Below are 27,572 nucleotides of genomic sequence, written 5' to 3' on the forward strand. Positions count from 1 at the left end.
CCACTTCTATGTGGGGTTAATGTACTTGATCAACCTTCTATATACAGCTCAGTCCTGCACCTCCTCCCCAGCCAGACCCTTTTCCTTCAGATCTTCTTTTACTTTATCCATCCATCAGCCTTCTTTCTATAACCCTTTCCCAAATGTTCATTGTGTGTGACATCAGACATTTAGAACAAAAATTGAAATCAAACACTATATGTTATTGACAATATCCATCCATCCATTTTCTAACCCGCTGAATCCAAATATAGGGTCACGGGGGTCTGCTGGAGCCAATCCCAGCCAACACAGGGCACAAGGCAGGAACCAATCCTGGGCAGGGTGCTAACCCACCACAGGACACACACAAACACACCCACACACCAAGCACACACTAGGGCCAATTTAGAATCGCCAATCCACCTAACCTGCATGTCTTTGGACTGTGGGAGGAAACCGGAGCGCCGGAGGAAACCCACGCAGACACGGGGAGAACATGCAAACTCCACGCAGGGAGGACCCGGGAAGCGAACCCGGGTTTCCTAACTGCGAGGCAGCAGCGCTACCACTGCGCCACCGTGCCGCCCGTTATTGACAATATTAATTAATAAATTGTATTTGTTGTTTTTAATTGAATATCTGACAATGACAAAGAATGAATGAACTCTTTAAAGTAGAGATTCTTCAAGAACTACTTTGTAACAAATTTAGAATATTTTTGTAATCAACGTGGACTAGTGCTCATATGCTGCAGTGTTGACAAGCTTGTTTAGTCCAAGCCCTGTCAAACTATCTTGCTTTTTGAGTTACCTCTGTCCTCCTCTTGCTAGATCTCTCCTCTGTCTTCAACACAAATCCACCTTGCCAACCTCTCCGACTCTGGCACCACTGGGACTGCCCTCAGGTGGTTTGATGACTACCTCTTGGGGAGATCCTACTGTGTGTCAGGAAGTGGAGAGATGTCAAGAGCACACCAGGCAAACACAGAGGTGCCCCAAGGATCGGTGCTGGGCCCACTCCTATTGTCTCTATACACCTCTTCACTAGGCACTATCATAAAGTCCTTTGGTTTTCCTAATTAGGGTAATTTTAATTATATGCAGCTGTACCTGTCATTCTCTCCAGGGTACTATATGGTATCATCTAGAATCTCTGCATGTCTCACTGGTATTGCAACCTGGAGGGAAGGAATGCCATCTCCAGCTCAACCAGGCAGTTATCTCATATTCTTGTTATCCCAGCTCATCCGTCTATTTAGCACCCCATCTCTGTTCCGCTTAGCTAACCAAGCTGAGTGGTGACAAAGGATCAGCTGTCCTTCAAGAAGCGTGTTACTACAGTTTTGCAGACTCATGCTATAGAATATCTGCAAGTTCATACTGGATCTGACAGAATATGTAACACAACTGCTGGCCCAGGCTTTGGTCTTTCATGTCTGGAATACTGTGGAATGCTGGCAGGTGTTACCAAGCCACAGCAGATGATTCAAAATGAAGCAGCAAATCTGGTATTCAACCAGCCAATTCACTTCACTTTTCAGATCATTACTTTTGGCTGCCTGTAGCAGCATGTATTAAATTTAAAACCCTTGATGCTTGTGTGCATAGTAGACAACAGGCCAGCACCTATATTATATATATATATATATATATATATATATATATATATATATATATATATATATATATATATATATATATATACACACACTAGCTGCTCCGCCCATGTAGTAGTGACACAGGGCAAACTTTAAAAAAAATTTAAAAAAATGTAATTCTGGCGAAGCAGAAGGTTGGTATGCTACAATGTCAAACCTTGGCACTGTATATGATCGTGTTCAGCTCTGAAAGCAGAGCATCCCCCGTGTGGGGAGGAAAGTACATAGCCGTGATATCTCTAGCAATCAGCAGCTACCCTCTACAACACACGTAGCTCTGATCTCTCTCTCAAAAACGTCAAACGTTACCCCTTAACAATCTGTAGATGATAATGTCTGCTGAACAAATTGGTTTCGATAGCTAGGCAGAGGCAAGGTACGCTCCAACACGTGGCAAGAGGTTGACCGACTCGAACGGAGGCTGATGCTTGAGTGAGGATGGCTCTGCCCTGCAGCCGCTCTCTCTCGGATTGGTGCCAATAAATCGTCAATCAGCAGCTATCCTCTAAAACACACGTAGCTCTGATCTCTCTCTCTCAAAAACGTCAAACGTTACCCCTTAACAATCTGTAGATGATAATGTCTGCTGAACAAATTGGTTTCGATAGCTAGGCAGAGGCAAGGTACGCTCCAACACGTGGCAAGAGGTTGACCGACTCGAACGGAGGCTGATGCTTGAGTGAGGATGGCTCTGCCCTGCAGCCTCTCTCTCTCGGATTGGCGCCAATAAATCGGTACCACAAGCGAACTATGATACTTAGTGCAATGAGACAAATTACAAAATTAACCGGAATGTTCAAGCAAATTATAGAAAAAGCCTGGTCTAAATCCGTTAATTGGTTCTCTCATGAAAAGCGGACAGACAGATAGACAATGAATTTTATTAATTTATATATATATATATATCTTAAGACACTTGTGTGGTTCTATGCTCCTTCTTGTCCACTCAGCGCCTGATGATGCCACCTCTGCGTCGTATCAAATCTCAATCCAGACTCTTTTCCTGCGTAGCTCCTAGCTGGTGGAAGGAACTGTCCACCTCCATTCCTACTTCTGACTCTCTCAGTGTGTTTAAATAGACTTTGAAATTAAATTAGGCATGTATGAAAATTTTGAAAAAGACAAAGGAGGAAAAACATCCTGGACATGTTAAGCCTTAATGCTGTCAACACATTGGTGTCTCAATTTTACTTTATAAGTTTTTCTTATTATACTGTGGGATTCTTCAAAGATTGCCAAAATTTCAGCTATGTTGGAACTTCATCAGGTTCTTTGCCTGCCATTAACATTAACACGTTTTGGACAGAGTGCCAATAAATCCGTTCAAAGTGGACAACTTGGAGACAATTCTGAAACACAGCATTTATTAGTCATTGTAGATGCTCATCCATATACATAAAGATATATTTAACAGATGTTGAAAAGTGAAATTTTATATTTGTAATTTAACAAGTATTTTAAGTGCTTTGTTATTAAGGTTTCTTTTGTGATAGGTAATGATGAGTACATAGTGGAAATTTTCAAGAAGGTACCTGTAATTTGGAGCTTGAACGTGTTTTTTAATTTTTGTTGTCACTGAACAATTCTGACTGGGGGTTTCAAAATGGGTCTGTTAATATAACCTGTCCTGCATGCACCTCAGAAGATCACCCTTTATGTTCTACCCAGGTATGATATACCACCTCGGGCTGAGAGGGGGCGCTGCCGCTAACTGTCATGTCTTTTTCATCTCCCACCAGCCAATGAGAGCAACTGCCTCCACCTCTTTGGGTCCCTGGGCTATAAAAACACGACCACCCAAAAGGAGGTGTCACTTCCCTCCAGGCCGACCAGAGCTAAGAAGCTCCAAAACCTTCAGACGGCAGACGAGGAAGCCATTATAGCACCAGCCATGTCATTTTGGTGGCCGTACTATTTGTTTGGTTTTCTTTTTTGCCATTGAACCTTTTTGTTCGGCCGGGTTGGCAACCCAAAGTATATTTTTGTTTGAGCATGTTATTCCCTCATACTTTAATTCTTTCGTATGGGCTTCTTATCTTTAAACAACAACAAAAAAAATAAATCTTCAAATGAAACCCACACAAGCGTGACCAGAAGTAAGTGTGCAGCACATCAATTATGCTTTTCTTGTCTTCTAACTTGAAAAGCCGGATCACTCTTCATGTATTGGCAAGTACACTCTTAAAAATAAAGGTGCCAGAGTGGTCCTTCAGAGCGATGCCATAGGGGAAGCATTTCCAGCTCCCAAAAGACCCACTCACATGAAGGTTCCAGAAAGAACCTTGAATTATTTAAACTTGCAACAAGCTCCATATAGTAAATAACTCTGACTAGATGGTCACAGATTTGTGAAATACCAATGGGTGAAATACGCTGCAAACAGTCACCCAGGCTAAGTCCATGTTTTCTTAATCTGTTAGCATCCTGCTGGGTTTGCCTACCATACATTCAAGATTTTGAATTTTTTCTACATATGAGGAGGTTTTTCAAAGCATAAAGAACCAGCTTCATATGCAAAGAACCCGTCTCAGAATGAAATGGCTCATTGTCAAGTAATGGCTCCATGAAGAACGACACAACCCAGGAAATAACCATAAAGTGCCATTGAAGAAGTAGTGTCTTTAAGAGTGTACACCGGAGGTGGTGCTGGTGGTGGCTGTGAAGGCTGAGGATCTGTGCTGGTATCTGGAAGGTTGTCGGTTCAAATCCTGTTACTAGTAGAAGCGATCCTGCTTCACTGGGCCCAAAATTGCTCGAAGGGCGCTGTACAATGGATGACCCTATAGTACGCTCTGACCTCCAAAGGCCATATGAACAGACAATTTCCCCTCAGGGATTATTTAAGTATATATATATATAAAAAAAAGACATATGGTGTTCCTTAAATGGTGATAACAGTTCGTTGCTTACTTATCATATCAACCCAAGACTGGAAACAGGTGCCATTACAGGGCACATCGACAGCTTAACAGATATTTAACTAATAGCGCAGGAGTATGTTAACTTATATTAAAAGTCAGTCAGTCAGTCATTCCGGTTAGTCCTGATCAGGGTCATGGGGGTCTGCTGGAGCCCATTCTAGCTAGCATAGGGTGCAAAGCAGGAACAAACCCTGGAGAGGGTGCCAGTCCACCGCAGGGCAAACATACACACACCCACCACACACAAACACGGGCCCATTCACCTAACCTGCGTGTCTTTAAACTGTGGGAGGAAACCCACATAGACACGGGGAGAACATGGAAACTCCACACAGGGAGAAACTGAGACTCGAACCCTGGTCTCCTTACTGCGAGGCAGTGGCACTACCACCCTTATATGAAAGTGACTCATAATAAAATCCAAATCTGACTCATGAGCATAACCAACTGTGAGTTTATAGTTTTCCCCTCGTAACTGAGCAGATAATGAAAGGCACTATATGACATATAATGGAAGGTGTTATGCATTTTTAGATATGAAATATTTTCCCTTACACTGCCTTTGTCATTTCTCAGTCCCTTTGAATAAAAAAGATTGATAATTATATAAATGTCCTGCTGAAATTTTTTTCACTAACTTAGATTTGCTCTTATTTTTATAGCATACTGTAGTAATTGATAAGGAATTTGATTCACAACACTACATCACTTGTAATACATAAGTATAATAAAGATGATGCCATGCTTGATATTTACCATTTGCAGTTGCTGTACCATTTCTTCTCTGTATGCCAGCTCCCTCTTCATTTGGTCTTGGAAGTTATCTGTTAGAACAAAAAGATTCATGAGTGATGTGATAGAGAAAAAAAAAATGCTTCTCAAAGCTCAATTCGTAAACTGCCATCCATAAATCTGTTTTATGTTCAATACAGCATAACATGCCAGCCCTGTCTTACTGTCAGCCATCAAATGAATTCAAAGGCTGAGGTCGCAGCATGTTGTTGAAGCCTGCTTGTGAGATGTTTCTTCAGCCAAAGTATTGGCGCTTTGTAAAGGCCATGAAATATGAAGGAGCTAAATGATTTGGCATTTACTTTGCATGCATAAACCATATTTGGCCACAAGTACATGGACACCCCCTTCCAAATTATTGAATTAAGGTGTTTCAATGTTAACACGTCAATAAAATGCGCACATAGCCATGCAATCTCCATGGACAGGTATTGTCAGCGAAATAAGTATATGTAATATGTATGTTAGAACATAGATGGAAGTCTTTAATTTGCCAGGTTATAACGCTAAGTATTTGCATATTTTATGTGAATAGTTCTGGAATATTTATGTATCTTTTGAATTTTGTGCTATGGAGTATTATAGTATTGCTTTACTAATATGGCTCTATGAAAAACGTGGCTAAAAAGCCTCACACACACTGGAAGAACATTCTCATGCATAATTTTTAATGTAGTTTTTATTTCCACTAGATGTCGCTGTTGCTGCATTTATGCACATTGCACTTTAAAAGGCGACGTGGATCTGCGTGACTCCGCCAAAGAAGGCGAAGCAACCCAAGGAAGCATACATACCAAAACACTACATTGTTTTACTTACTGTGTAATTGTCTGTTTTTACATCTTATTTATTTAAAGCAAAAGAAAAAAGAAAAACTTTACATTTTTAGTGGCCCCAGCAGTAGTGACAAACATACCAGCGCATAAACACCGGAAAATGCCGAATGGCGAACTCAGCGACGTTTTCTTTCACAGTCTTCATTGTTATGGGTGGTTTTATGTTCCTTCATTTCAGCTTACACAAGTGGTGCAGTTTGCTCATGCTTTTCTTTTAACTTTTAATTTGTGTTAGTGCATATTTCATTCATGCTTATTTTATTAGTCAAATCCTTGTGTTTGATGTATTAATATATAATATAATTAATAGGTATTATGTGGTGTTTAATGTTTGATATTGATTTGTAAAAATTGGTATTTATTTTAGTTTTGCATCTGTTATTATTATTACTATTTGATGATGTTAATAAAATATTTATATTATTATTGCTATGATTAAACATAACCTTTTATTTTCTTTTGATTTATTAAATAACCTGTTATTATTATTATTATTATTAGTTACTAACATATTGATATTATTATTGCTATGATGAAACATAACATTTTCTTTTCTTTTGCTGTATTAAATAACACTATAGGTTCATTAAAGTAAAATGAGGTACTGCATGTTTGGTCCTGAGAGGCTGCACAGGCTGTAACGCATCTAACAAATTTCTTTCTGTTAACGGAATGTCATTTCATTAAAGAGCCGGTTACTACGCTCGAGCTGAGGCATCGCAAATTTTTCCAATACATCTCCTATACAACACTTGTATTGGAGCTAACATTTAATCCTTAATCTTCTTCAACTTTGTCCTCCCCTGTGTCTTTTACGTTAAAACACAGGTCTGCTTAGCTACTTTGTCTTGCACCTTTGTGTTAGTTCGGTTTTGGTGGAGTAAAGTGAAACCATTCAGATCGTCAGGAAGCACAAAACAAAAGAAAAATGCATGAAATTAATAATATAGATCTATCCTTTCATATATGTCAAAGTTTTATCCAGTGTTTTTCACATCTATTTTATAATGCATTTCAAATGTGGGCGGCACGGTGGCGCAGTGGTAGCGCTGCTGCCTCGCAGTTAGGAGAAACAGGTTCGCTTCCCGGGTCCTCCCTGCGTGGAGTTTGCATGTTCTCCCCGTGTCTGCGTGGGTTTCCTCCGGGCGCTCCGGTTTCCGTCCAAAGACATGCAGGTTAGGTGGATTGGTGATTCTAAATTGGTGTTTGTGTGTGTCCTGCGGTGGGTTGGCACCCTGCCCAGGATTGATTCCTGTGTTGGTTGGGATTGGCTCCAGCAGACCCCCGTGACCCTGTGTTTGGATTCAGCAGGTTGGATGATGTATCTTTTATATTGGATGTATCTTTTATATAGTGCTTTTAAATAATTCTGTCTGTCTTTCTACCATTGTATAGTGCCTTTCACATCTATCTATCTATCTGTCTATTATATAGTGCCATTCATATCTATCTATCTATCTAGTGCCCTTTCTGTCTATTATATAGTGCCATTCATATCTATCTATCTATCTATAATATGGTGCCTTTTATACACTGAAAAAAGTATAACATTGATGTTCATACAACGTAAATTGTCTCTTTCAAGCAATTTAAGATTAGTCATTTAGTGTTGTAGCTTGAAATATTTGGTTTCAGATCTCAATCAAAGTAAAAAAAAAAATAGTTTGTACCAAAGTAAATTATGGTGGAGGGAATAAACGTAAAAATCCTACTTCAGTTAATCTAATATTTTAGGTTGTGCGTGTGCTGTGTTTGAGGGGCCGTTTGTATATTTTTCTGGTTGAACTTTCCAGCGTGATGGCTTTCCAACTGCCAAAAAAGAAAAACACTCTCCCGAGTGGAGTGGACTTGGCTATACCTGTCTGGTTATTTTCAGCAGCAGACTTTTATAATAGAGGATTTCTGGTTTCTCAACTGTTAATTTTAAAATAAGAACTTGTAATAAAAAATACTTTCAAGAAAGCTGTAGAAATGTTTAATAAGTTGTTGTTGTATATTTAAGATTTACACTGCAAAATGCTTGTGTATTCACACTAGATTTTTAAATAAATATAAAAAGTACAGCATTGGAATGTGTTATGTTCATAATATTTCTAATAGCATAAAAAGAGGTTACGACCAATAAACCATTTGAAATTGTAACAACTTAAAAAATAGATTTACTTCAGTATAAAACAAGTGAATTGCACCCAATCACTCTAAATGATTTGCCTAAACTTAAAAATTGTGGGATCAATAAACTAAAAAGAATTATATTGATTCAAATTGAAAATATTAAGTGTGAATAATTACCTTAATTATTTTAAGTTGAATGGAGGTTATACTTTTTCAGTCTATTACATAGTGACTTTAATTAAACAACTCCATTTGAACTTTATATTCACTTATAAAATATAACAATATGCACAGTTGATTACCACCATGTAAATCAGGGTCTCCAGCTCCAGTCCTGGAACTCTACCATGGCTGCAGGTTTTCATTCTAACTGTTCTTTTCATTAGTGATCGTTTTTTCTGCTACCTTCTTTTCCCTTCATTTTAATTACCATGCTTTTTTTAAGATTCAGCCCTTTGAACTGCTTCAGTTTTATTTTAGCTTAAATTTTATCCAAACAGAAATGAGATGTGAAGTAACCCAAGGTCGGGGCCTCAAACTCCAATTTCACTCTAACCAGTTTGTCAATGAGAAGGTGATTCTTGTCGTTAATTAAGTCCATTATTTAGTTCCATGGTTCTCTGTGGCACAGCAGGCATTTCCACAGCTGCTGATTTTTTTTTTCTTTTTATTAAGAGCACCATTAAAATGTTTTGTGGACTTGAGCAGATTAACATCCCTGGGACCTTCACCTTTCTTTATTTTCAGATATTGTATGAGGGACACTGGTTGCTGGCCACGTGTTATCTCATTTTGTATCTCATTATTGTTTGGCTGCTAATAATATAAAAAATAATTAAGGAGTCTGAGTGTTAAATGGCAAGTCAATTAAAATGAAGGCAAAATAAGATAATAGCAGCAAAAACTGATTGCTGATTAAGGAAAGAGTTAGAATGAAAACCTGTACTCTCGCTGAAGCCATACGTTTGAGAATGACGTCCGGTCCCGCGAGACTATTAAACCTGCAGCCACAATAGCACTCCTGGACTGGAGTTGGAGACCCCTGATGTAAATGAAAGTTTAATGAGGGGGTCAAAAATTTACTATCAGGTTAATTTAAGATTCTGATTTTATGATGTGGTGGCTCTGCACCAGTATCTGGAAGGTTGCCGGTTCAAATCCTCGTTACTGCCAAAGGGGATCCTACTCTGCTGGGCTCCTTGAGCAAGGCCCTTAACCAGGGGTGATGTGCAATGGCTGACTCTGAGCTCTGAGCCCAAGGGGTATGAGAAAACTGACAAATTCATATGCAAGAAATTGTATAAGACGAAATAAAGAACAAAAAAAAAAAATGTTGAGAAAAGTTGATTTTAGCATGTTACCCATATGTGTGCCTGTGTAAAACTGGTACTGATTTTTCACAGATTCAAATTACAATTTTTGTGGGGAAAATCATGCTGTTTTATATTGAGTTGGGCTTCTGGATGTCTACATCATAGCAAAGATACAAGCTATCCTCCCTGAAGGCTGATTCAATGAAATTCAAAATGTCGAGAAAGGTTGATATTAGTGTTAATGTGTTATTTGTGGAAGATAAAAATAGATTTTCAAATCTTAAAATTGCAACATTCTCACCAACTATGGATAAACCTCGCATGTGACATCTTTCAAGTTTTCGACAAATTGATAAAATGATGATGCCCCTATTATTAACAATCTCTAGATTTCATTTTTCCTGAGTGTCACATACAGAATATTATTTTTTTTTTTCACAAATCAACAACACCTGCCATTTTAATCATGCAGTTGCACTATTTAAATCATGTGATTGTAATCGGACGTTTTCATTGGTAGGTGGTCTTTCCTCATTGGTAGGTTTTTGTCTTGCACTTTGTAAAATACTGTGCACATATTAGTTTCTTCCATTGTGCTATGACTGGAATGAAGACATTTTTGGCCATCATCACTACCTTATAACATGAGAAAAGACCAATTAACTCCAAAAACGAAAATAAAACTTAATTCTGAAAAATGGCAGTTACTAGGTTTTTCCATTGAACGTGAGCATTCATCAGAATCCAGAGCTCCTGGATGACTACATCCTAATAGATACAATAAAGCTGACAATGTGTGGTGTCCAAGATATCTGCCCTAAATGCTAAAGACCTGTGTACAAAAATAAATTTTGGAAAAATGAACCAATCTTCTTCAAACAAGTTGCAGTATCGTTGTCCTGTTAACAGGCTCCGGGCCTATTGTTTCTTGGAAAAGTTTGGTTCGGTTCGTATTCCTATGTATCTTTCAAAACCAGCTTGACCAAAGTTCAGCGATACCTGCCACAGGGATTGTCTAATTTAACCAGGATTTTTTTGCAGTCTGCTCCATTCAGTCATAGGACCAGGCATTTTGATGTGCATGAGTACTTTTTGAGATGAAGTGTAATTTACATGGAATTCCTGTACGGACCGTCCCATACTGATGTTTTAATAATGCACTGCCTAATCACCACACTAGACTCGGGTAAACCCTCAGCCTGACCGCGGCCTGTGTGGAGTTTGTGTATTCCCTCCATGTCTGTGCGGACTTTTTCCGATATCATCTCCCATCCCGACCATGTGCCTGTGACCTTAACTAGTGATATTCAACGTTCAATGTTTTAATTTATTACCATTTACACAAGAAAACATGAAATTTCCCTTCACAGTTGTGTCCAATAACAGACAAGACGGGTTAAAAGTTAACACAGAGATCCTAAAATATTCACATCATTTGAAAATAGATTGTTTGCTAATCACTTCTAGCAGTTGGATTGTGCGTTTTTATAAAACATAATTACATTAGAGCATTTGAACAATCAAGACGAGAACAGGCCATTCAGCCTAACAAAGCACACCAATCCTATCCACTTAATTCCTCCAAAATAACATCAAGTTGAGTCTTGAAGGTCCCTAAAGTTCTACTGTCTACCCAGTGCCGGTGGTAGGTTATTTTACACCCTAAAATGAACCCTAGAACTGACTGTTTGGTAGCTAACCTGTGCGGCTGGGTTTATCCTCCCATTATGATCTGCACCCCAGGCGAATGAATAATTCACCTTAATGGTGGTGCAGGCCTACTGTCTACCACGCTACTTGGTCACTTATTCCAAATGTCTATCGTTCTCTGTATAAAGAAAAACCTCTAATGTTTGTGCTAAATTTACCCTTAACAAGTTTCCAACTGTGTCCCCGTGTTCTTGATGAACTCATTACAAAGTCACCGTCTCGATCCACTGGACTAATTCCGTTCATGAATTTAAATACTTCCATCAGGTCTCCTCTTAATCTTCTTTGTCTTAAACTGTAAAGGCTCAGCTCTTTTAATATTTCCTCATAACTTATCCCCTGTAGCCCCCAATCAGCCTTGTCGCTCTTCTCTGGACTTTTTCTAGTGCTGTTATGTCCTTTTTGTAGCCTGGAGACCAAAACTGCACCCAGTACTCCAGATGAGGCCTCACCAGTGTGTTATAAAGCTTCAGCATAACCTCCTTGGACTTGTACTCCACACATCAGTGTGCTATATAACCTAATATTCGGTTAGTCTTCATAATGGCTTCTGAATTTGTCTGGCAGTTGATTGTGTCGAGTCCACTATGACTCCTAAGTCTTTCTTTTAAGGAGTACTTTCGATTTTCAGACCGCCCATTGTGTTTTCACACCTCACATTGTTACTTCCTACATGTATTTAGTGACATTAAATTTCATCGGCCACAAATCCTCCCAAGCCTGTCTCATGTCCAAGACCCTCTGTGATGATTCAACGGATTCAAGATTACCTGCCAATCCACCTAGCTTGGTATCATCTGCAATCTTACCCAGCTTGTTACTTATATTCCGATCCAAATCATTTTATATATTGAAAATAGAAGTGGCCCTGCTGGACACCACTCTTAATGTCAGCCAATTTTGATAAGGTACCTCCCATCACCACCCTCTGCTTCCTGAAGGTTTCGCATGATACATGCAGAAAACTCTACACTTCTGGTTTTTTTTTATTATTTTGGATATCCTTTATGAACAAAATGTATGGCACTAGGGTGAAGGAAATTATGTGGGTCTTTAAAACGTCTTACCTCTCTGATTTACTGAAGTTAAGTTCGGCGTGTAATGAGTCTCTGTCATCAGTTGAGATGATTTCCATTTGTTTTAACACTGCCCCATGGCACGCACTTACCAAATTATCTACGTCAGTCAGTTTGGTAAACTGCTGGAGCTTTTTAAAGATTTTGGCTTGTCAGGCTGCTAAACCAGTCAATGATGCTGAAAGTGAAGACAGAGTGGACCACACTCCGATGAAAGGACAACATGAGGTCATCGTCCCCTTTTTAATAGTTGGAAATTACAGAGGAGCATCAGTGCTGATTGCATTTAGAGTGGTTTTTTTTTTGTATTTATATTCCAATTAGGGTGGCACGGTGGCATCTGCCTTGCAGTGAGGAGACCATGGTTCATATACCTCTGCCATGTTCTCTGTGTGTCTATGTGGGGGTTCTCCAGGTGTTCTGGTGTCCTCAACAGTCTGAAGACATGCAGGTTACTTGGTCTGGTGACGTTAAATTGGCCCTAGTGTGTGTTTGGTGTGTGTGTGTGTGTGTGTGTTTGCACCATGATGGACTGGTGCCCTGTACAGAGTTGTTGGGACAGGCTCTGGTACACCCAGATACCCTGGTCTGGATGTCATGGATGACATGATTTTCCAATTGAGTTTTGTCCCTAGGATATCTCCTAAGTATTTATATTCAGTCATTATTTCTACCTTCTCCCCCAGAACAATGATGGGAAAAGCTGCATATTTCTTTGTCTTAAAGTTAAATATTATCTCTTTGGTCTCTTTGACATTCAGACTAAGACAGTTCTTTTCGCACAGTCCGATTGATTTACAAAATGGCTTTCATCTTCTCCAGATATGCATCCCATCATCATGGCGTCATCAAATGTGACTTAGTGTGCCCCCTTAGTGGACTGGTGTCCAGCGCCTGCTTAGTTTCAGCTTTAAGACCACTGCCTCACCATCTCTACATGGCTCTATATTGCATTAAACCTCATTAAGAAAATGGCTGGCTTTCGGTAAATTGACAAAATAATGTCGCCCCTATAATTAACAATCTCTAGATTTCACTTTTCCTGAGCTTCACGTACACAATATTATTTTTTTATAAGAGTCAACAACACCTGCCATTTAAATCACGTGATCATAATCCGATGTTTTCATTGGTAGGTGGTCTTTCCTCATTAGTCAGTGGCATTGCTAGGTTTTTGTCTTGCACTGTGTAAAATACTGTGCACATATTAGCTTCTTCCCTTCCATCGTGCTATGACTGAAATGAAGACATATTTGGCCATCACCACTACCTTATAACGTGAGGAAAGACAGAGTAACTCCAAAAACCAAAATAAAACTCAATTTTGAAAGAAATGGTGAATGACGAATGATTCAAACTCCAATAAAAAGGATAACTTACTGAAAACTGGAAATGTGGCCGAGCCCTTAAGTACATGAAATTCCTGTTCCAGCCTCCTTCGTAAGTCTATCTGCTCTAACAACACTTTCTGGAGCTGTTCTGAAAAAAAAAGAAAAATGTAACGTATATAAATGTGCTGTAAGAAATAAATAAAACAAATTGTAGACAAGAACAAACTGATCACCTGAAACCTCGACTGGTGACAGAATAATAAACAACACTGACTGCAAGTCTATGAATAAAAAATCAGCGCAATATATTATAGATTCAAGGTAATAAAGTGCCAGATCATCGAGTGAATGACAATAACACGTGTGACATTAACGTATTTGTCTCAATTATATATTACACGAGGACTTCACATATTATCATAATGTTTTATTAGGGTGCATAAATGTTTTGTCATTTATACTTTTACAAGACCCAGCTTGGGAGAGCCGTTATGTACAAGTAGGAAGTCTATGCAGATAACGTGGAGAGCTGCACAAAAATCTTACAAAATGTTATATTTCAATTATTAAACAGTTAAGAAGACGGTGTTTATTCACCCCTGGATATTGCCCACTGTCCGCCACATGTATGTTTGTTGAAATATAAATGCAAGTTTTACCTTTTTCCATGTTCTCCACGTCTTTTTTTAGTGAGACTGGTGGATGTTCTTCTTGGCCTGAGTCACCTGAAAATAAAATGATGTCATTACGAGTTGGCATAACTAATGTAATTGGGAATTTTTAGAAAGATTTGCAAGCTTAGGAGGCGGCAGTAGCATTTTAATGGGACATTGTGCAGCCTGAGTAGCAATTGGCAGTGTGGCATCGTGGTTCAGAACCTGAAGGTGTAGGCTCAAATCCCACTGCTGACACCAAGTCACTTCACCTTTCGGTGCTCCAATGGTAAAAATAAAAAAGAAAGCCACCCGATTGTATGTCAAATGTTGTAAGTCACCTCAGATAAAGCCAAATAAATAAAAGTAAAACAATGTGCTACAACTTGTTATGATCAAACAGGTATATGCCGTAGCTTTGAGAATGAACGCTACCGCACTGCATTTTAAATTATATTTTCCAATGCAAATGACCTTTTAATTTTATGCTTAAAAAAGTGAAGGTAAAAACAATGCAGTATTGTCATTTTCACCCAGTTAATGTAAGTTTATCAATTCATTCAAAAGAAATCATCTAGAACGCGCACTTAAAACGTTCATTCATCCAAAGCACAGGACGCGTATGAAATAACATGATGTTATGTCAATTTTCGATGAATATTTTCTCCATAACATTTCAGGTGGGAATAAAGAAAACGTTACTTTCCCACGCAAAGTCATTTTCAATTAAAGATAAAAATACTAGAACTTAATTTACAGTGACTCCATACACAAATCAATACAAAATAATATATTAAGCATGGCTTTGTAACGCCTCCCACATGTTTGTTTAATTTGTGATGTTTTGTGTCGGTACCGATACAACTACGGCTTTAGTTTCAGGTAATTCTTCAAATTCATAGTTTGCACTCTCTCTCTCATTGCTATTCCTGATTTGTTTATACGGACCACAAAATAACAAGAAGCCCCCAGTATTGATGTACACTGCTAATTCGAAGCCTTTGTCATCCCCCCCAGAACACTCTACCCCACCCCACTCCTTCCTCCTGCTTAAGCCTCTAACATTTTCTTCATTTCAAACCCCAGCGTTCCTGCTCTCTTCCTCTCTCTGTCTCATTTGACAGGCAAATTTGCAGACATTGCCTGAGGATAACAACCTCGTTTGACAGTCAATTAACCGTGAATAGTCAAAGCCAAAGCAGTTTGCATTACATAAATGGAAAATTAGATTCTTTTCTCCCAAGAAACAGAACTCTCCTTAAGACATTGCAATAGACACTTTGGAATCAAAACTTCTAATCACGTCCTCCCTTAGCCCTTGGAGACATTTAGCAATCAGGGAAAGGTGGTTTCATTTAATTTGTTTCATGTAATTTTTAAAATGTATTATACATTATGTGAAGAGATCATTATCGTGTAGATAATATAAATGTTGGCATAGATGTCATAAAACACTTTTAATGTCTTTCTGACACATATTAAAAGCAATAAGCTGTGATCTTTTTAATGGAAGGTTTCTTAGAGGAAAATGCAATTATTTCCATTTTATATCATTCAAACTCTGATTACCATTATTGTGTTAGCTGATATTCTTTTTGAACCATTATGTGTCCCAATAGAATTTTGATGTAATAGAACAGATTTGGTCATGTTCTACATTTGTTTATTTATTTTCATTTGGATGCATTTCCTTTTAATACCCTTGGACAATGTTTTTTTTTTTTTTTCTATGTATGGTATCAGCAAATATGCTGTTACATCTTTATTTGAATTTCAATTTAATGTTCTCATTTAATATAAGGGTTTAAATTACATGACAGAGTTCAAAAATGATACCTGATGTATCTCTCCAGAATTCAGGTCCAGATGTCTCAGTGTCTGTAATGAAGAAAGTATTCTGCTCTTTAGATTCTTCTAGGAGAAAAGAAAACTATCAATGCATCATTTTTATTATACTTAAGTATTTAAACTAATACTAAAATGGAATTGTAATAATAACAATAAAACACCGCAACCCTCCCCAGGAAAAGCATTTTAAGATGATGAGATAATAATAATAATGATAGTTCATCATCCATCCATTTTTAAATCTGCTTATACTGGGCAGCATCATGAGGAAGCTGTAGCCGACCCCAGGGAACAGCGGGCTCAAGGCAGGAACAATCCCTACACTGGGTGCCAGTCCATCACAGGGTCAAATATAATATAATATAATATAATATAATATAATATAATATAATATAATATAATATAATATAATATAATATAATATATGTCATTTCTACATTTTTTAAAAGCAGTCACATATTTATGAAATTTCTAAATGCAAACCACAAAAGATATATACCCTAAAGTATATACACAACACATACAACTACCCTGTGTCTTCAAGTACTTCAAGACAGAAATATTTATAATGATTAAGAATAGTAATCATCATCATTATTATCATCTTATAACATGATTCTGCTTTCTCAGACTGAAAGGCAGCACCCATTTTCGGATATTTTCAGACATGCAACCAAATCTTTTATGATCTGAAGATGAAATATGATCAAAGGCCACCCTCTCCACATATCAGATGTACTGCATTATGATCGTAGAGAAAATAATGTCAAATAATCATTATAAAGTCAATAAAAGAATATTGTTGTTACCTGAATAGTTGCTATTCTCTTTGGTTGTGAAAACTGCTTGAGTATTCGCTCTGATTTTATGACTCTGATGGAAAAAATAAATAAAAATATAAATAAAATAAAATCAATAAAAACAAATTATCTTCAGACAAGGACAAAGGTTAACAAAGGTACTATTCTTTTCTGTGAGTTATTTTCCTCTAATTACTTTCATATCTATCTATCTATCTATCTATCTATCTATCTATCTATCTATCTATCTATGTGTGTGTAAATATTTTACCTCTCTCCATTATTATTATTATTATTATTATTATTATTATTATTATTATTGTTGTTGTTGCTCTATGTACTTCATAAAGCTATCTATTTATCTGTCTCTCTATTATATAGTGCCTTTCATATCTATGCATAGAAATGTGTAAATATTTCCTTTCTCTATTATTATTATTGTATTATTATTATTGTTCTATTAGTTTCATATATCATCTATCTATCTCTAAAAGTGCAAATATTTCCTCTATTATTATTATTATTATTATTATTATTATTATTATTATTATGTTATTAATTTCATATAGTACCTATCTATCTATCAGCATAGAAAAGCATAAATATTTCTTATCTCTTTCCATTATTATTGTTATTTTGATTATTTTTATTAATTTCATATAGCATCTCTCTATCTATCTATCTATTCATACTAATTATACTGATTATACTGATACTTCCACAATTAATATATCTTATACTGTAAATGAGCTACTGCACAGAAGGCCTGCATGAATCTAAAATATATATATGTAATTATACAGGAACAGTATGTATGTAATTACATAAATAGTTAAATTGATAAATATATAAAGCATTTTCTATCTAGCTAGTTATCTTCAGATGTTAAACATCTAAAGTGACATTACATCGTAAAGCAGCAATTCATGTTATCAAGACAACTGTAAATACAATTACAGTCTTTATTCATGGAAACAATAGTTGAAAATGAAGAAAGCTAATCGGGAGTAATACCAAAGAATAACCAAATCAAATCAAACTGTTAAACAATACGCAGTTCAGCTTATTAGGGGAAATCAAAGCATGCTGAATATTTCATTTCTGCAGGGAGCCCCCTCTTATCAGTCCTATTATGCATATATATCAACTGAGCCTAAAGCAGCATTTAAATAATAATTAGCTAAATGGCCTAAAGGGAATATTTACATCTTTGTAGCTCGGCTCCTCCACTGAGGCGTGACTAGGACTTTGCGAGTCTTTTAAGCTAGCCGGTGAATTCTCTCTGTTGACAGTTTTGTCTTCATTGCTTTCATCGGTAGCACCAGGAAAGTGAACCCTTTCTTTGCTCCTCTGGTCTCTGCTTTCTGGAGGAAGTCTAACCTGGGTACACTGGCCACTGCCGAAGTCGTCCTCCTCTTCTTGCTGCTTGTTGGTCTCTACGTCCACCTCCTGCTCCTCGTCACTATCTGCACTGTCACTCTGGTAACTACAGCTGGTACCAGGGGACAGGTGTCTATCTGGCCCAAATTCCTCAAGGTTACCATGAAGTTTGGCAATGCTTTCTGCATCTTTAACCACCGGTCTAAAAGCAGAGTGATAACTTGGCTTTCTTGTCTGGAAGGAGGACATGTCCAGGAGCTTCAATCGTCCATCTGAAGATGTCCTGACTTCGGTGTTTGCTGGAGGACAGTCACTTTCAAACAGGTTTCCCCTGGGATTGCCCATATTGGCTGCATCACTTTGGTCAGAGAGGTCTAGGAACGCCTGCCTCAAAGTGGCATTTTCTGTAAGAGATGTGAGTGCGTTGGGTTGAGGCTGGAGGTAAGTAGGGACAGGAATACCACCGGGAGTCCGAGGTGGCCAAAACATACAAAAGGGTGGGTAGAAAGCATCCTTTCTCCCAGGCCAAAGAAGTCCCGATAGTCCACTTGGCTTCTGTCCATTACCACTTTCCCCGTCATCTTTTTTCTGACATAAACTAAAAGCAGGAAATGTGTAAGGGTTCGGGAATAAGGATGTTGCAGGAAATTTCTGTAACATTCCAAAGCTTTTGCTTGGAACTGGTATGACTGGGTAATTACGGGGATTTTTCCGAGGAGATAAACTAGTTCCATTGACGTCTTCATCCTCTTCAAATCTGGCCCTTTTCTGAGCCAAATCGGGGGCTATCATATGTGGTAGTACACTACCCACAGCCTTAACCTGGCTCAAAGAAGAACAATGCCCCTGGGGCAGGGCCCGCTTCCGACTACCTCCATTAAACATGGCCTTCACATCCTCCCAAGCAAAAGCCAAATCTTCAGGTGGAGTTTTATCTGTTAATTTGAGGTGACGCCTCCAAGAATTGAAATTAGCAGCATCGGGCTGAGTATATTTAGCTTCTGGGGTGCGATGAGAGTGGAAGATGAATTTATTTGGAGAAAAGTACATATTGCAGTAGGAGCACTTGATGCACTTTGCCCGAGAGCTGTTGTATCGAGCTGGAATAAAGCTTCCTCTACATCCCCAAGCACATTCATGGCTCACATCAAAAGCAAAATTATCAGGGAGCTTTGGAGGTGAGTTCTCCCCTAAGAATGACTTGCAAAGTCTCTCGGCTTCTCTTTTTGTGATCATGCCACATCTCCTCGAGGAGATGGGCATGGCTCCCGCTCTCCGCAGAATTTCCAGCTGTACCGGCGTGCACTGAACACAAGTGATGCCCAAAGCCACCCTCCTGTTATGGATCTCATTGTAGCTGTAGTTCTTCAGGAGAGTGTTGGAGATCTGCGCTAGGCACAATCTCTCTTGGCTGTCAATGACTAACGATACAATTGGAACTCCGTACAGTATAACCTGACCCACTTGGTTGGGCTTCATAGAGGAATGGTTTGTTCTTGGTGGAGTTATAGGTTCTTGTGGATAGGTGTTTGCTGCTGTCATTACAATATCGTTTGGTCCAGGGAGTGGGGCCTTTTCCATCTCAGTAAATTGATAGAAATGATGTCTTTGGTTTTCTTTCCTGTAAAAGCAACATATAATTGTATTAAAATGATGAATAATAAACGTACAATGAAATGAACAGGTATATTAAAGCACTGTTAAAACCAATCCGGCTCCCATAGTTCTGTAATAACTGTAATAAGAAACATTAGTAGACTCCAATTCAATTCTATTTGTGTATTAACATTTTATCTAGAATCCCATTTCATTCTGTGTAAAATGACAAGCTCAGACATTCTTAATCCAAGTGCCACAAAGTCTTAATCTGTTAACAAGGCAAACGATCGAGGCACTGAAAACTCGGTGCCAGCAATAGCCAGACGAGACATTTTTACCAGTAATATTTTCTTTCTTCGTTCAAGTATGAAATCGACAGATTTGAAATGATTTACATGGCATATTCGCAAAGACAAAATGAGAGGTGCATGCAGACTTCCAAGTTTTAAAGTTGATTCAGTTTTTACATTACAAGCACCCCATTGTTGTGAGACACATCGAGAAATACAAAGATAAAAGTTAAACCTCGGAAAACGACACGAGGTAAGTGACGTTTGCTTCTACTGAAGCGCTTTTTATCACTGCTGGATTAATTGTTGAAGTTAAAGGCGACTTGTTAACACGTTCAAAATAAACTCACTCTCTCACTCTCTCTCTCACACACACACACCTTTTCACGGAACTGTAGAATCCGCACGGAACCATTTATCAGATCTAATTATTACAGCTACACGCGTACATAGATTTTTAATTATAAGTGTCGAATTTATTCTGTTAAGTTTACTTCTGCTTTGCAAGAGACGATGTATAATTTGGAATGCCAACTAACTATTACAGAGCGAACGCCTTTTGAAATTTTTCCTTATTTAATACTCATGCGTAGGAAACCTTTTTGATACTTTTACATGTTAACATTCAAATAAAGATAAACAGCAGATAAAGTAGAATGTGATAAAAATAAAAGAAAGTCGCATGATAAAAAAAAAAAAACAACATATCAAACGATGGGATTTTCCTGTCTGGTCTTTTCGTAAATGGCCACTTTTTTTTACAAAATATTCATTCATGTTAGAAAAAATAAAGCATATAAATTTCGTTTACATATTGCTTCCGAGAGCTGGGACGTATTTATAACAATCAGAGGGAAAAATAACTAAAACGTAAGAAATCTAAACATATTACGGGATTACATACGGTTTTCTTGTTAAGCAAAAGTTTTACGGCACGCTGATCTTTAAAACAATAATTACAAAAAATCTAACGTTAAAGCTAAAATTGACTCGTAATATTTACCAATAAAATGGAAAATCTTGGATAGATAGATAGATAGATAGATAGATAGATAGATAGATAGATAGATAGATAGATATGTAAAGCACTATATAATAGATAGCTGTATTAAGTAGGAATTATGTTATGCTCTATGTAGCAATTAATTTGAACTTAAATAATCAAATTAAAACAATTGAGAAAAGACATTTTTCACAAAAATGCAACAACGTATTTCCTGAGAAGACTGACTAGATAGATAGATAGATAGATAGATAGATAGATAGATAGATAGATAGATAGATATGTAAAGCACTGTTAGATAGATTACATAACAAATTGATTTTTATAGAGTAAAACAACCATGGTACTGTAATATTGGCACGTGTAGTATTTACTAACTAAATAATTGTGTAAATTTCTGCTTAGAATGTAACTTTACTATATAAGAGATATAAAAGCACTATATGATAGATAGATAGATAGATAGATAGATAGATAGATAGATAGATAGATAGATATGAAAGGCACTACATGATAGATAGATAGATAGATAGATAGATAGATAGATAGATAGATAGATAGATAAACTAAAACATATCATTTGCCGATATTTTATTTCTATGCATGTAACAAGAAATAAAATATGCGTTATTCGTGATGTAGCAAATGAAAGTTACTAATCAGCTAATTTCAAACATTTTAAATGCCTGCTTTCAAATCTTTTAATTGCAGTGAAAATAAATATTAAAGTGACCTTTAAGTGATATTTAATGTTTAACAAATGGATTTTGCAGACTCTTCTTAAGAAATGCAATGAAGGGTATACTTTCTGTAAATTCTGCAATGCGTTGTAAGTAAAAAATAAAGTCAATTTTGCAATAATATATACCATATAAGGCTTTGTTCATTTAAAACAATTATCTGGGATATAAAAATATAAAGCATTGTTAAAATGTATTTAAATTTAAATACGCCGAGTTTGAAGGCTGCGTAAATATTTTAGAGCACTTTTTGGAGAAACGAAGACACTTGATCTAGAACCTCAGTTATAACTACTGTATATGTATTACTTAATTTACGAAACATACTCGCTACATTTAAAGAAAGATATACACGCTGTAGTAAAAATAAAAAAACATTTAGTTTAAATAGCATTTAATAATCAAACCTTCAAAACAAATGCTCATTTGATCAAAACAAAAAAAAAGAAATGTAAGTTACTGCTATAGAAGCCAAGCCAACATTATTATTTCACATTTTGATACACGTTAACAAAACACCACCATTGATACACACTACATCAAATAAAATAAAATAAAAAGCACACTTATGCACTGTCGCCCATGATCTGATGTTTCAACTTGGTCATCTGCCGTTGGGTACTTATGACTTGTCCGATAAAAACACAGGATGCCCCCAGACGATGTTTGTCGGATTCCACTTAAACGATCTCAATTCCAGCAATCTGATACAAATAAGTGCAGTGACCGTACCTCCAGCGGGAACTGTGATGGGTATCCTTTAAGAAAGCCGCCCGCTGCACATGTCCGAATCGCGGCGAGAGCCCTGACTTGCCTCTGCTTGACGCGATGTTTTGGCAGCCGCACCTGTCCAGTTAACCCTCTAGTCTGTGCAGCAGCTGCAGACTGTTGAGGAATCTGAGTGGTCCGCTCGGCCGGCTGCGCGTCGCTGATTGGTTCGCAGCAGAGCGGTTTCTTTGCTCAGGCAGTGACGTCTATCGGTACTTCAGCCTCTCGCGTTTCGTCTTCGGCACTAGAGGGACACACCAGGTGGTGCTGGGCGGATTCAGGACACAAGTCGGACCACGTTTGCCATGCAACATAGAAGGGTTACAACGAGCATTCGAGGCATGGTTTTCGTAACGTAGAAAAAGGAAGGACGTTGTTCTTTTAGCATGAAGTCCCCGTCTTTTGCAGGTTGATTTCGATTTGTTACGCTTTTGTTTTGCTTTTATACTATTGTTGTGACAGATCGGCACTTTTGAATATTACCCAAGTGAACCGTCGTATTCGCTATCCATTTAAGTAAACGATGGAACGACCTGCGGCCTTGCTCATCACATCTCTTTCTTAAACTTACTTCAATTACTGTATTAGGCAGCTTCGCAAAGTAAAGTGCCTGTTTTCTGCACACCCCGTGTTATTAATAAGCCCGCTGGATACATAAAATAAACTTTCGGTTTCATATAGCCTGGTTAATTGTGTTTTAAAGTAGTTTTTGTTAATGTCTACAGATTGCAATATCCTAAAAATAATTAAAATCGTTAAGCGTCAAATAACTTCAATTGAGTCATTAACATAAACAGCTGGAAGCAGAGAAAGCGCTCTAGAGTGAAGTGAATATGTGCGGGTGATGGCCGTCAGTTTGTCTGCAGATAAAAATAACAAGCCAAAATGGTTTTAAGTGTAGAAAAGATAAAAAAAAAAAATACTAAGCAAAGGAACTGCTTTGAAATGAGCTGCCACTACTGGCTAATTTAAGAGTGTGTATTTTTGCGAAGGAGAAATGGAATGGACATAACCAAACTTGCACCCTTTTGTATATTGCTCACCCCCCTTTAAGTCCAGCCTCATTTTCAAAGTATTCAAGGACAACCTAAACGCACACATTTGTTATTACGGTAACCTGTCATTCATTTTTGAGTATTATCTCCCATTATATATATATATATATATATATATATATATATATATATATATATATATATATATATATATATATATATATATATATATTAGTGACGGGGTAGCTTTTTTTTATCAGTCACTTACACAGTGACTTGGCCACATTATTCTAAACTATTAATGTATGGTTCAAATATACAATTTAATTTAGCGGTCGCATTGTAACAACACATTAGAAGGCTCACTTATAAGAACACTATTTTGTGCGTAGAGCGATTCCCGATAATTTAGATCGAAATATATACCATTTGTGAAAAATGCATCATTTGTGACTTGGGGTTCAAGCAAAGCGAAGACACGGGTATGCCCGAAAGGCACAGCAGATGCGAAAGAAAACCGGGCTGTGACAAAGCGGAGCGGAGAAAGACATCACTTAGTAAACGAAATGCATATGTATAATTAAAAGTGAACCATACAATTACTTTTGTTTGGCTTGCTGTCATGATACAATTGTGGGTGTCACTGGGAGGCAGGTTACAGTGCGGCGATGTGGATCGCGATGATTAAGCTGCCTAGCCATGACACCTTCTTCTGTAATTATATCAAAACCTTTGTATTTTTTGTATGGATTTTTTTTTATTCTTTACGATATTTTCATAGCGGCATGATTTAATTATGATGACTCCCGAATCCGAAATTTGTACCACCAAGTCATCATTTATACAGTCCTACACGCCGTATACAGCGTCAGAGCCCTCGGATTTCCAAGCGCTGTGTATGGAGTGTGTATGCTCTCCCTGTGTGTTCGTGTAATTTTCTTAAGATGTTGTTAGGCTTAGGACTGTACCTGAATATGCCCACGCAGTGACAGCCGTTCTGTTCGATCCATCTTTTTGATTTGCGACCCATCCTTTTATCTGGGTGGATTCCGTCTCTCTACTACACTAAGTTACGACACTAGCGCATGTTCCTGAATGGAATGATAACAAAAGGGTTTGTATCTTTGGGTTCAATGGGATGTGCCAAATGAAACTATGCATAAAAGTTCTCAATATGCTCATATATTGCCCTAATGCATATAGGCATTATTATCACGTGACTGGAGCCTTTTATACAACTCGACGTACAGTATTTGATGGCTGGTTGCATTTCTTTCTTTTTTGTTTTATTGTTTTCCAGTTGAAACACAGTCAGGTGAGGTGACCTGTTCATGGTCACACACTGTCAGTAGCGGCACAACTCCAGGGGCTGAAGTCCAAAGCCTTAACCACTACGCCACACCGCGTGTTACCATTTGGGCTGCATGACGTCCCGTTAAGCGCTGCTGCCTCCCGAGTTCAAATCCTGACCACACCAGTGCCTTCGCGGAGCTGGCAAGTTTTTCCGAAAATTCCTGGTATCGTTAATTGTCCACCTAAAATTTGAGCCTTGAGTCTGGCAGCCATGTGTGAAGTCTGGTGCTGCCTTGCGTACACTTTTGACGAAATTCTGTGTAATAATAATACAACTGATCATTTTAATGAGAATGTGCCCATGTGCTCTTCTTTAATATTTCATTTTAAAGTGCGCATATCGTGTGAGCAAAACCTTTCACAGATTCGTCATAATAATGGAAATCGTTAAAAAAATGTATTTTTTTAATTGTTAACTATACCATGTAAGAGTTCCGATTCTTGCGGCAAATACAGTAATTCCTAATAACATACAAGGATCCGATCAAGCAAAGTGCCAGTTAATTTCATAATCCAATCAAGAAATCAGTTAATCATCCGTGTTTTCATTGGTTCAATTTAACGGATTCTGTATTACAATTATGATTATTTTTATACATTGCACGAATTTCTGAATGACTTGATCGTTTTTATAATTTGACTCTATTTAAAGGCTGCTATAGTGTGTTTTATTTCTCACATTAGAATATTTGTAAGCGACAACAATTCCAAAACCTTCACCAATAATAATAATAATAATAATAATAATAATAATAATAATGAATCTAAGACCGCAGACAAACACGGACACATGCAGTGCCTAAAACAAACCTAAACCTGCCGTGTTTTTCTCAAACCAGTTTTGGTTGTCAGTGTTGCATAATGAAGAGGTGATGAACGCCAATGGAAAACGCCTTTCTAATTTGCTCCTTTCTGGAAATTTCTGCAGAATTTGTATTCGACAGTGCGCATATTCCATGCTGCCACGTTTTGTAGATTTAAAAGTGTAACGCAAACCATATGTAATACGCCCTGATAATAAAACATTTGAACCCATGTAATAATAAAATAAAACAAAATAAAGGATATTAATTTGGGATGCGACAGATGTCATCATTTGTCCGAGAGTGAGACTCTTCCCGTTTTTTTTTTTTTGTTAAGAGCGATAAACACTCCGTTACAGAGAACAAGACAAAACAACGGCGAAATGAAGAGAAAATGTTGGCTCTTTTGAAAGCCAAAGGGTACTGCCGGCAGAGCAAAGAGGGTCCCATCTGGAAAGTCCCCCGGCTCATTTAGAGCATATCACTTATGCTTTTGTCTATGCTTTTTTGCTAAGCATCCCGTCACAGTACCATTTTGGTTTAAGTTTCACTTGCTGAAAAGATACACAAATGCACACCCATTGTGCGCGTAGATAAATGGAAATAAACACTGCACATGCGGTGTACTTATTTTTCATTTGTTGTAAACATCGCCGGCTGAGCCATGGGGCTTTCTAGGGATTTTACTTCGCTCCTTATTGCAAAGCAAATTATTCAGTCACAAGCACACACACACACACACTTACGTGGAATATATCGTTTCAATATAAGGAACATGCAAATAATTGAGTACAGATTGTCAAAAAATAAATAAATAATAATTACACCAAATCGCAAAAATAGTTCATGCTGCTTGTGATATTAGAGTCTATGTGCGAATAACTCGGAATAATTTGGAATGCACGTGTTAGCAAACATTAAAATGCAGTAAGATCCTTTATTTGGGCCGAAAAAAAATACAGACGCACGAATGAATGAAGCCCATTCTAATGCAAAAGCTGAATGAGACTAAACTGTGGTGCGTTTAGCTAAAAGCAGACAACAAAAAATCAAATATGCTTCAGGCCATTCATTTGAATTTTTAAATATCACAACGCCCTCTCTCCCAAACGCCCCCCCCCCACCCCATTCACTCAGACAAAATGATTCATTATGTCGATGTGTGCACGCTGTCGTAATTCAGCACTCGCGTGTCACGGATTTTTGTAGGCTTTTTTTAACGTTTCAGTAAGGTAATAGTAATTAAAAGTACGTGTTGGTGTAAATGAATGTAAAGCCAATAGCATCTAACAACAAACGTAACTAATCGATGCAATTTAACTTATTGACATATCAGTCAATTGTCATGTATAAAAGTTTAAAATATCAACCACAAGTAGAATCAAGAAAATGCGAATTAAAACACGTCACGGTAATACTGAAGTCAAGTCTTTGTGTCAGCTGCTATAAAGAAAAATACATAATGCCAGATTATCTGTAATGTTTTAGCATTCACACACGTTTATCGTCACAAATTAACCACACTGTTAAAAAGTCCGCACGACAGAATAGGCTCATTCTTCCTATGCCGGACCTAAAGGAGACCTTGGACATCAATGTGGGGGGAA

General features: G+C 37.6%; 1 protein-coding gene across 5 annotated transcripts in view; it reads right to left on the reverse strand.

Annotated features, from left to right (window-relative positions):
• The window catches only part of skor2 (SKI family transcriptional corepressor 2), a 44,538-nt gene that overhangs the window by 6,568 nt on the left and 10,398 nt on the right, over positions 1 to 27,572 (reverse strand). The window contains exons 1-7 of one of the 5 annotated variants that reach the window (XM_039759665.1): positions 22,779 to 23,180; positions 18,241 to 20,035; positions 17,044 to 17,107; positions 16,223 to 16,264; positions 14,393 to 14,458; positions 13,783 to 13,881; positions 5,317 to 5,384 (exon numbers count right to left, since the gene is read on the reverse strand). In XM_039759665.1, the coding sequence (XP_039615599.1) occupies positions 5,317 to 5,384; positions 13,783 to 13,881; positions 14,393 to 14,458; positions 16,223 to 16,264; positions 17,044 to 17,107; positions 18,241 to 19,995 (2,094 nt within the window). In that variant the 5' untranslated portion in view covers positions 19,996 to 20,035; positions 22,779 to 23,180. The other 4 variants (XM_039759664.1, XM_039759661.1, XM_039759662.1 and 1 more) reach the window with 4 other exon arrangements.

The sequence above is a fragment of the Polypterus senegalus genome, chromosome 7 (genome assembly GCF_016835505.1).
Source record: "Polypterus senegalus isolate Bchr_013 chromosome 7, ASM1683550v1, whole genome shotgun sequence".
NCBI lineage: Eukaryota > Metazoa > Chordata > Cladistia > Polypteriformes > Polypteridae > Polypterus > Polypterus senegalus.